Here is a 12,334-nt window from a genome sequence, read left to right as displayed (position 1 = left end):
TCCTTTATGAAGTCAAATCAATGCAATTCCACCAACTGTCCATTCTTCAACAGGAGCCCCCAATAAATTCCCAGCCTGAAGACATCTCATGAAAAAGACTGTTAATATTCGGAAACTTGTAAAGAAGAAAAAAGGCTTTGCAGAATGAGTAAACCAGAAATAGGACTTAACATTTGTTAGAGGCAAGTCTTCTGTTCCCCATTTCATCAAACACCTTCTCTGCAACTTTTTTGGCTTCCACTCTTACAGGATTCAGGCATCTGCCATTCCAAGGTCACCAAAAGATTGGTCATATTGGTGTTTTGTGCACATTTTATTAGTAACTTAAAAGACAAGAATTTCTCATATATGTGGGTTAGGCTAGTTGGCTGAGGCATTGTGCTTGCCCCTTTATATCGAGTTCAATCTCCCCTTACATTAGAATTTTTTTTTTAAAAATGAAACTTAAAAAAAGAAGGATGATTCCTTAGTGACGTAGGATTGTTAATTCGATTCCTTATTGACAAGTGATTGTGAAATACTACGGTAGTATGATCACATGGTACATTTTGTACATATGTTATAATATAAATGGATATGTATTGATGCTATTTTATAAAAGGAGAAAAATAAACCTTATTGTCCATCTATATTATAACACGTAACCATACTATTGTAGTATTCTATAATTTCTCCAATTGACATGGATGCCGTATTGTTAATCCAATTCATTATTGGATTGGTTTACTTTATTTTTGAAAATGTTTCAATCAATGCATGCAAAACTCATAGAACATAGTTCTTTTGACCCTTTTATACAACAACTCTATTTGAGTTTGGAATTGGCTAATATAAAAGCAGGCAGGGGCTGCTATTGTTTTCATATTTCATATCATCATCCATAGTAGTTCTTCGAGCCTTTCTTTTGAGAAGGTGAAGGTGCATTGGTCGAGTGAGTAAAGCTTTGCAAGAATGCGTACGTTTAGTGGAATTAGTATGAGTAAGTCTCTTTTATTTTACCTTTTAAACATATAGTATATTAAAACTTTTTTTTCTTTTTCTTTTTCTTTTTCCATCCTTTTAAAAAGGTTACTTGTCTTCCACGGCAATTCTTTTCTCTGTTATAGGAGTCATGGCTTCTACTACAGGTCCCATCTTCTTTTTCTGGTGGAATACAGGTCACCTGTTTGCATGGCATAAAAAACAATTATTCTTAATAGTCCCCAAATCAATCTTCTAAGCCATCATAAGAGAGTTATATTACAGTCAAATTTCTTTTTTGTTAGAAAAAATTAGAAAGGCAAATTAGCATAGCCGAAATGGAAGAACAACCCAAAAGAAAATCTAATTACGTAGAATTATTTGTTCATTCGAAGACTCATTTATTTCTAACAAATAAAATACTATCATATCGCGGACACATAGTAGATCATTTTGGGAATAATAATATGTGAAATAATTGGACAGCTAATTAATTGACCATAATCTTTGGGCTAACCCTTTGGTGACTGTTGCCCTACCAAAACCAACCTATGACAGCTACAATATGTCCCCTCCTAGATATCTACATTCTCTCTAATTCCACCAACCCATTTTGAAACTCCCATCTCCCTCCCTTTCACTTCCTTCCTTCTCTTCTCTTTCTCTGTCCATACATACCAACACCAGAAAAGAAACCAAATCCCAATCTCCATAATTTCCTTGATTATGGAAGACTTAATTGCAACTACAAGCACATAAATTAAAAAATCCCATGACATTCACCATACATGTACATTCTTCCATTTCATGTTCTCTCTGTGCGTATATATATGTATGTATAGGTATATTACCTTGTGAGTTGGGCCAACCTTCTAGTCTCTCTTTCTATCTGTCTGTCTCTCTGATAACATGGATGCTTTTGCAGTTGGTGCTACGCTAGTACTGCTAATTGTACTTTCCGTTCTGCATCACGAAGTGCATGGAGGACTTGTAGGGAGTGATATCGACGGCTGTGATGTGTCTCAAGGCAACTGGGTTTTTGATGATTCATATCCTCTTTATGCCGCGCCTAGCTGCCCCTTCCTTGAGAAAGTGTTTGACTGCGTAAAGAATGGTCGCCCTGATAGAGACTACCTCAAATATAGATGGCAGCCCTCTGCCTGCAGCTTACCAAGGTACCTATACCTTTAATCTACATCACCTTTAATGCATTTATACATGTTATATCTATCACCAAAGTGTCAAAGTGGACTATACATTCAAATGAAACTTCATCCTCAATTTTTTCTTCGAGTTTGGATCTTTGTTTTTCTTTTTTCCTTATATGTTTTTGTATCATTTTGTGTGTGGGGTATTTTCGTTTGGTTTTTTCATCATTACCATACATATTTGAGATTGGTGGGTAGCATTTCACATTCTAATAAATGACGTGCACTTTGGTTCCTTGCATACTTCTAGACAAGGTGTAAAGAACTTCTAGTTCTAGGATTGCCTTTTTTCAATGCTAAGTTGCCAAACTTACCATATGGCATGTACGAATTTGAATGTCCGATCCACATTCATAGTCTTGTGACATAAGATGATACATTTATACAAATCATGCAATTTACATATAGGAGATTCACTATTATACCCAATATGGGAGTCCAAATTATAAAAATACCTCATATGAAATGGACTTTAGAAACACACACAAAGCTCATTTACAACATAACAAAAAAGCTTTTAACTTCTTATAAATTACAAAACTGCCATCAATTTCTTAAAACAAGCCCAACTCCAAAATCTCATAAAAATACCCAAAACACTTAATAAGGCATCAAAGTAATTTAATAATTAATATTAAATTCAATAAGGCCAGCTGTCATTTTTTGGATTTTTTTTGGGTTTGTTTATAGAAATTCAATTGTGTAGGGTTTATTTATAATATTAGTGCTAGAAATAGGTATATCACTAAATATCTCTTTACGAATCTTGTATAACTCTAGCATCTACTTTAGACATGATAAAACTTTGGTATTGATTTATAAGATGATATTGATCTGTGTATAAAACTTTTATGATGCAGATTCAATGGTAGTCGTTTGTTGACAGAACTTAGAGGGAAAAGCATCATGTTTATTGGGGACTCGTTGAGTTTGAACCAATGGCAGTCACTTACCTGCATGCTTTATACATCTGTTCCAGAGGCCAAATACACATCGGTCAGGACTGGAGGACTCTCCACATTCACATTCCTGGTGAGATTATCACTGTCTCTCAACTTGACCTATCTCTTCTATTGAGAGATCTCTCAAATTATTTGAGGAACACCTTTTAGGGTCCCCTACGATTTTTTTTCAATGATCCAAACCATCTATTTTTTAAGTCTACATTCATAGATCATCCTTGTAAAAAATTAAACAAATTGGAAACTGTTTCAATATTCAATTGTTTCTTACAAAATCAATGAACACGGTGCTTCAAAAAAGTACTAAAATTTCAATAATTCAACTGAGTGGTCAAATGATATCGGATTCAAGTGATTTTTTGTAAAGACGATATTTGAATGAGTATCTACAAAATAGACGGTTTGGATTAGTGAAATGCAATACGGAGTGTGCCCTACAAGGATGTCCCTCAAATAAGCTTATTTGAGAGATCCCTCAACTGAAACTCCATGTATATATCAATGATATAATAGTTTTAGAAGAAAATGTTCAGACATAAAATTGAGAGTTTCTTATATGCTATTGTTCGGTTCATTTGCGAAATCATTATGTTTGCTGCACTTTGGTCCGTATGACAATGATTGCTACCCATATAGAACTAGTCAATTTAGTATGATGATTAGCAAAATAGATCTCTTCCAAGTTGGACTTTAATGCAACATTGAGTGTTTATAATCATGAAGTAATGAATTGGGCACATATGAGGTCATCATGTAGCTTCTCATTCCTAAATGAGTACTGGGACATATCTAGTTAGGTTACTAAACATGAAAAACAATGTAATACCTACATAATTCACATTTATTTATCAGATAATTGAAAGAAGTGAGACCCAACTACTCCTTTTCTTAAGTTTTGAACACTTTTTAATTAGTTTTACATGACAGGTTTTACAAAATACTTACATTATGAATACCTATTTTACAATTTGCAGGAATACAATGTTAAACTGTTGTTCTCCCGCAATGCCTTAATTGTGAACATTGTACGCACACCTGATGGCCGAATCCTAAAACTTGACTCAATCTCAACTCAAGATGACAAACTGTGGTCCGGAGTCGACGTATTGATCTTCAACATGTGGCATTGGTGGGTTCACACCGGCAGAAAGCAACCGTAGGAACCCCATTTGACTTTCCTATCTCCAATTTGGTTTATTCATTCCTAGAGCTTTTGGTTGCCACTATCTCTATGTTCTGCAAGTGATTGAGCTTTTGTTTTTAAATGTGGTGCAGATGGAACTTTATTCGAGTGGGGAATGAAACTTATAAGGACATGGATCGCTTGGTTGCATACGAGAAGGCACTGCACACTTGGGCAACATGGGTAGACTCCAATGTGGACTCTAACAAAACCAAGGTCTTCTTCCAGGGTGTTTCTCCAGATCATAGCAAGTAAGTAGCTCAACAATCTATGATAATAGCCTTTATACAAGTGCCTAGTCAAGATTTAGATTCCTAGACATTGGTTAAGCATCAAGGCTATTTAGGTAACTTAAAATCATTCGAACACAATACCAACACACACCAGCTTCAAGGATATTGTAGTTTCTAAAGCAGATATTAGTTCGGAGGAAGCGTTTTAGCTTAATTGTAATTACTTCTTCAATGACATCTGTTGATACTTATGTGACAGCTTATCTATACTATTAATTAAGCCAAACTACTATCTTACTTCTGTTTCTTATAGTTTCTAATTAAACTCAATCTTTGATGTCTCTCAGTGGAAGAGAGTGGGGTGATCCTCAAGCAAATAACTGCAGTGCACAATCAGACCCACTACCAGGTCCAAACTATCCAGGAGAAGCACATCCAGCAGAGAAAGTAGTAGAGAAAGTGTTACGTACCATGTCAAAGCCAGTCCATTTGCTGAATGTTACAACTCTTTCACAACTTAGAAAAGATGGGCACCCGTCTGTCTACGGCCTTGGTGGGCACAGGGGCTTGGACTGCACCCATTGGTGTTTAGCCGGAGTACCTGATACTTGGAATGTGCTTCTTTATGCAGCTCTTACTCAAAATTAGGCATTCTTTACAAAAATCGGAGATGAATAATTATAGTCCGTAAATAGATTTTTAGATTCTTTTAAAAACAAGGCTTGATTATGTCAAATATTAGTCCAAATGAGGTAGTTAGCTATGAGAGTTAATAAGGTTATAGGGTCTTTTGTATTAGTGAAATACATTAATAATGTTTTACATAATCAGTTTTCATGTTAGAGCTCTCTGTTTTCATTCTTTTCATTTGTTCTTGGACATACAGAGGCCATACTTTATGATGGGCTACTACAAGACCCTACAACTGCATTGATAAGAAAAGTGAAACATGAATATCATACCTTGTCTCCTCTTGACATCCACTATGAAGTCAAATCAATGCAGCCAACAAACTCCCAACCTGAAGACCTCTGATGAAAAAGACTGTTAATATTATACCAGAAGTAACTAATAGAAGCCTTGTAAAGAAGAGGGTTTGCAGAATGAGTAAACCAGAAGTAAAACTTAACATTTGTTAGACTTCCCCATTTCATCAAACACCTTCTCTGCAACTTTTTTTTGCTTCCACTGTTAAAAGATTTCAGGCATCTGTCATTCCAAGGTGGTCACCATCAATATAGGAAGGAAATGACATTGAAAACAGTTGACGAAAACAGAAGGAATCAAAGAGAAAACAACTGATTAACTCATCCATGATTTTAACTGTAGAGGATCCATGGCCTTGTAACAAAATAGAAATGAAGTACATGCCTCTACGCAACCGGTATACCCAAACTATATTATGGGCCAGACCCATTAACCATATTATATGGTTCTTTTATTTTATTTTTTTAATAGGCCAATTTTTGAATGAAAAAGAACCATATAACCGAAAACAAATTGTGCTATAATAACCTCATGAAGAACAATTTTAAGTCTCAACATGTCTTTTGGTCAGTATCAAGAGTCCGAAAGCTAGTTAATAGCTTTTGAATGATGGGAAATATTTTTTATGTCTTTTTCCAAGTAATGGGAAATGGAAGATTCATTTATCATGTTTTGTAATTCTAGAAAAATAGCTAGGAAATAACATTTTATTTCCTTTCCCATGTTTGGTTTGCAAAAGAATGCAAAACAAAGTTTATTTAATTTTTCAATTATACCCATATTAGATATTAAAAAAAATGCATTTAACGTTATATTGTAATTCAAAATCGTTAATGAGAACAAAATGATCATGAATCAAATGTGCATTTAGTGCAGGCTTTAGTTTCCCATGGGAAGGGAAAATGAAACCCATGGGGGGTGGAGGATTTCATTTTCACACCTATTTTTCCATGTATCAAGCAACCATTTCCTATGCTTGGACTTACCAAACATGATATTTCCCATTCCCAAGCCCCATTTTGCAGAAATGACCTTTAAATTGTGATCAAGAAAATGATAAGAGTTTCAATTATGACATGTATATGGTGCAAATTCATTAACCACATCATAACTGAAAATAGAAGAATAAAATCAAGCTGGATTTAATTTTATTAGAACATCACAGCTGTAAAAACTTTTTACTTTCCCTCTTTTTTTTTTGGCCATGTCGCAAGTATGGAAGTTACAAAACATGCAAGTGGAAATGATTTTCCATTCTCAAATCCCCTTTCTCATAAATTAAACGCTTTATTAGAATCTTTTGAATTGAACCTAACAAAGTCACATCACACAGTACATCATTTACTAATTATAATATGTGAAAAGTCTGGTCACATTGGGTACTATTGTTTGTCGACTAGGCTTGTAAATAAAGCCAAGGGCAGCCAATCACCATCCTAGATTATCCGTCCAATGTGTATGCCATGCTCTACATTATTCTCATTGTCCTTATTGGAAGCAAGCGACAACTTTATTGATTTTTTATTTGTTTTAAACACGTCAACTTTATTGGTTAGAGGTAAATAAAACCAAAGAGCTTTAATTTTAAAACATAATATAGTTTATTAATTTAGAAGATAGAAATACAATTTCATCTAATCAGTATAAGGTCAAAGACCAAAATGTAATACCTAATTTTACAAAAATATCATTAAAAAATATCAAAATTACACACAATGCTACTCCTTCTAAAGCAAACATACTATGCCACATGTCCATATCTAGCCAACAATCACCGCCAGAATCCCACCGCCAGCCACCACATTTTGTGTCATTGAATGGACTCGAACCTTTACCCTCAAAGGAGGAAGGCTCACTCACAAACTATTACACCAAACTTGATTTTGTAATATTTATTCAGTTATACAATATTTATATAAACAATCAACGGTTTAATTATTAAAAAAATTAATCATTTCAACACTTATTCACACAAAAACAGCAAATAAAAACAGAAACTGCAACAAAAATACAATGTAGATTTCAACTATGTTAAAAAAAACAAAAACAAAAACAAAAACAGCTACAAAAATAATTGTAATTAAATGAAAACTGTAATGCAGTTTCCAGTTTTCAAAAGTCCAATTTTGAGTTCCCTTGCTCTTAGGTAGTTCTACTCTTCTCTTGCCCACCCAATTCCTAGCCTCTACTCTTCAAATTGATGAGGTTGAAGGCCAAGGAAAGAGCAAAAATCCAATTGTAATTAAATGAAAACTGCAATGCAGTTTCCAAAAGTCCAATTTTGAGTTTTCTTGTTCTTGGGTAGTTCTACTCTTCTCTTGCCCACCCAATTCCTCATTTGGGTAGCCTCTACTCTTCAAATTGGTGAGGTTGAAGGCCAATGAAAGAGCAAAAATTCAATTGTAATTACTGAAACTGCAATGTAGTTTGTGCAAAACTACAATGCATATTCTGTATAAAATTTTACTGAACTAAAGCTTAAATGGTATTGCGAAATATCACAAGACAGTGATGTCATAAACAACAAGCATCTCTATCCTAAGAACCGCAATATGATCTCAAGTTTCCAGGACGAAATTGAAAATATAGCTAGAAACAAAACAAAATTGAAATATGCATTGCTGCAAACTAAATAATTTAGACAGCAAACTCCACAAGTACAAAGAAGAACATTGTGCTATGCCTAACTGAGCTGCAGAAGAATCCTTTGAACTACACCCAATAATCAGCCAATAATCACAAATATAAATATATATCTGAATGTTGAACATAAGGCACACACAAAATTATTGCATTCTCCATAATGAAACCGCAAAAATTTAATTTCACAAAAAACACAGACATGATAGACATCAAATGCATGCAAATTAATCTCAATAATTTCAATCCTCCTCTGCCCATTTTTGAAATAACAATATAAACTAACAACTGACACAATGTTACCCTGCCTCCAAATCCTCCCCTGCCCATTTTTGAAGTTAAAACTGCATGCAGTTTCCAAATCCTCTTATGCCCATTTTTTGAAGTTAAAAATTCTGCTCAGTATTTATTTCTTATTGCCTTTTGAAGTAACAATCACAAGGAATGTTTGAGTTCATTTTATTCTAGAGTCTTGTAACTTGTAAGCCTTGTGCTCATGTGTGTTAGCCTTAGATATTGGGCTAAAAGAACAAATCTTACCTTTAAAAGGTGGGGAAGGATAACAAGAAAGGTTCGGATGTTTGTATTGTATGTTGTTGTTAGTACTACTCATCTATGGAATGACAGGGAAGAGATGGCCTGTTATGAAGCTGAGCTTGGAGCAGAATTTTGAGAAAGTAATATATAAAAAAGACAAAAAAACAAGATGGCCATATAGGCCCGCAACAAAAGCCCGAAAATATTTAGGGCCTAGGCTTAGCATATTTAATATAGGGCTGGCTTGGCTCTAGCCGTTCACTTCCTAAGGCCAAAAAAGCGCATTATAGGTTAGAACTTGGGCTCACACCTCTTAGGGTCGGACTGGCCCAGCTCAACCCATTTTATAAGCCTAGAAACTACAGTATTCATTAATTCTAGTAAAAATGACCAAAACAAACACTCTTACTATGCATGCATTGACAATATTGGATTCAATTCAATCCAATTATTCTCCCAATAGCTAAAAGATAAAAAATGAAAAAATGCCTAGTAACATTCAATTCAACCCCTTATTCTAAATTTCTAAAAGCCTAGACCACTATCCCAGGAGCCCCATCATAGCACATATCAAGAACACTAACCAACCACAAGCAACACTCCAACCAGAGCACTCCGAAATCGGATTCTGGCCAGCCACCATGCCACGAGCTTTCTTCTATAGTCAATCCCAAAATACATTATAATACATTATAATACTCTGAAATCGAATTAGATATTGTAATTCATATCACATTGATAAGTAACAAAATACAATATCTTGATTTTAACGAAAATCATGATTCTCTTACAAAAACAAAATCAAAATATAATTTTAATACTTAGGTAAGATAAGAATATGCATATCAACGAAGTAATAGAAATTCAAATAAGAAATTTATCTATTTGGAATTCAATATTCATCTCGATTAGCTGTCTTCTTGGTACCACTAATCACGTACATAATTGGCAAGCTCATTGGTGCTTGAAGATTATTCGTGCTGATAACGTGTTATATAACTAAGGAAAAATTGTAGAGAGAATTGAAAAGTAGAGAAAGACAATAGAATTCATGTCAATCAACTTGTATATGTCATGATCCTAGTAAGACCTCTTATTTATAGGCTTACAGTGATAAGAAGACATTAACAACTCATAAATTACAAGCCTATAACTACGGTATTTAGCGTATTGGTTACATAGAATTAGAAAGGGTAATGCTAAGAGGTATGGTGGTCATCCACCAACTCATACATTTACAACAAGTACATAATTCTAATATATAATTGTTGGAAACAAAACAAAGTAAACAAATTACTTGTATTAAACTCACAAAATATTTTTCTAAAAAAAAAAACACAAAATATTACAAGAAATCAACTCTTAAAAGCATACAATTTTTAAAAACTAACACTTTTTCTCACTTTCTAGAGACAAACTCTAAAACACTCACACTTCTTACAATTAATACTCAAAGCTTAAGCTCTATAGCTTATTAGTTCATTAAGAATATTATATATATGAGAAGTGAAGACCACAAATTAGTTTCTAATGGGAAGAAAAGACACTAACAAACCTTGACAGTGGGAAGATTGAGGTCCTTATTTTCTGTGATTGCTTTCCAAATATGTCGAGGCAGAGAAAACAACTCGTTTATCACCAGCAAGCCCTCGTGGAGAAATAGAATGGGACAAGCGCCGCCTTAGTTTAGCAACAGAATATTTTATTATTTGATTTGATTGAACTTGCTAGACTTGTATTTTTATTTATGTTGACTTTCGTAGAATTGCTTGCTTATGTTCGAAAAATGCCCATCAGAATCAGGCTATGGTATTTTATTTTTAAAAAATAATTTGTGGGAGCAAATATTTTCGTTTTCAATCACATCACGCCACGTGGAAAAGAAAATTATCCCTTAAATTAATTAATTGAACCAATTTATTTGGCCAATTAATTAATAGGGATAATATCTTAATTATAGGATATTATCTTTATTTAATAAGATAATATCATTAATTCAGATATTATCCTAATAAGGAGATATAATCAAGTCTGACTCAATCTCTATGAATTTGGGTAAATAATATTGTCCAATATAGGTCCCTACAATTTCTATTTCCTAGATATATATATCCATCATTCTATAAATCTATGTGTAAAATCCAATTTCAAACTTAAATGACCAGTAGGATATAAGAGGTCGTAGTATTCCTATGTTTTTACATCCTTGCCATCAGACTTCATATTTTATTTATAATTTAGTTCAAGCATTTCATTAACTGCCATAATTGTAATTAAAATTCCCTATTAATAGCATATCAATCACCTCATTTCTTTTGGTTGCCATTCCCTCTAACATATGGCCCCTTAAAATTGCAAATAAAAAAAATTATGTAAATTACATATCCAATAATGTACTTATGAAAAATATAAATATAAATATAAATATATCCGTATAAAAATATAGGTATATTATTTACCAAAAAAAATTAACAAAAATAGGTCAATTACTTTGTAATTGAAATTTCCGTACATTTTTCATAAATTAAAAATAGGTACGCAATAATTTATAGAAAATAGGTACATTATTTAGAAGAAAAAAAAAAGTTCATTATACTAGGTAAATTGTTTTACTAGGTATACATTATTAGAGAAAAAAAATAGGTTCATTATACTAGGTAAGTTGTTTTACTAGGTACATTATTAGAGAGAGAAAAAAAAGATACATTATTTTGAGAGAAAAAAATAGGTACATTATTTTAAGAGAAAAAAATAAGTACATTATTAGAGAATAAAAATAGGTTCATTATACTAAGGTAAATTGTTTTACTAGGTACATTATTAGAAAAAATAAATAAATGAGAGAAAAAATAGGCTCATTTAAAAAAAAAAAATTGTTTTCATAAAACAAACAATAAAAAGATGATCAAATTATTTTTCATAAAACAAGTAATAAAGGAAAAAAAAAAGGTACAATATTTGGAGAAAAAATAGGTTCATTAAAAAAATGTTTTAAAAACAAAACAACAAATAGAATATCAAACTATTTTTCTACATAATTAGAATGTACACTATTATTCATAAAACTATAATAAAAAAGAATACTGGTCATATAATTCATAAAAAAAAAACAACATTAATTTCTAAATTTAATATTGACTTTAAATTATTAATACTTTAAATAGATTACTAGCGTAATTCATAGAAGGAAAACACCATTACTTTAACAATAGATTACTAGTCCTAAAATAGATTACTAATTGTTGAACGGAAAATTTGCACAAAAGCAATTAGCCAAGAGTTTGACTTGGGTTAGAATTGAATTTGTTCTGTCCCTGCAATCTTATCAAGAAAAACATTTAAAAATAAAATAGATGTATTTCAATGGTTTTGAAACACCAAGAGATAAGTATCTCGGTTGAGAAGTGGTCATCAGCTGGAATTCAAACTCATCATAAGATAGCCTCTATAAGAGGCATGACACGAGGGGAGAAAAAAAAAAGAAAAGAGAGGAGAGGAGAACAGCAGGAGGACAGAAAAAGAGCAGAAAGGAGAACAGTCATAGCAAGAATAAAAATTAGCAAGCAGCCTTGAGAAAGGAAAGAGCCATTTCAAGGTAAAAAGATTAGTTCCATGGCACAATTT

General features: G+C 32.8%; 1 protein-coding gene across 3 annotated transcripts; it reads left to right on the top strand.

Annotated features, from left to right (window-relative positions):
* On the top strand, positions 913-5,385 carry LOC18782510 (protein trichome birefringence-like 43). 3 transcript variants are annotated; one of them, XM_020559080.1, is made up of 6 exons: positions 913-1,792; positions 1,886-2,135; positions 3,029-3,200; positions 4,105-4,286; positions 4,406-4,564; positions 4,894-5,385. In XM_020559080.1, the coding sequence occupies exons 1-6, from the start codon at positions 1,768-1,770 to the stop codon at positions 5,192-5,194; spliced, it is 1,089 nt and encodes a 362-aa protein (XP_020414669.1). In that variant the 5' UTR covers positions 913-1,767; the 3' UTR covers positions 5,195-5,385. The 3 variants fall into 3 exon arrangements, with proteins under 3 accessions (XP_020414669.1, XP_020414668.1, XP_007216516.2); XM_020559079.1 differs by having other exon boundaries at positions 913-1,802; XM_007216454.2 differs by lacking the exon at positions 913-1,792 and having other exon boundaries at positions 1,842-2,135.

Source organism: Prunus persica, chromosome G3, assembly GCF_000346465.2.
Source record: "Prunus persica cultivar Lovell chromosome G3, Prunus_persica_NCBIv2, whole genome shotgun sequence".
Taxonomy (NCBI): domain Eukaryota; kingdom Viridiplantae; phylum Streptophyta; class Magnoliopsida; order Rosales; family Rosaceae; genus Prunus; species Prunus persica.
The sequence above is the reverse complement of the archived record's forward strand: the minus strand, read 5'-3'. Positions and strand labels throughout refer to the sequence as shown.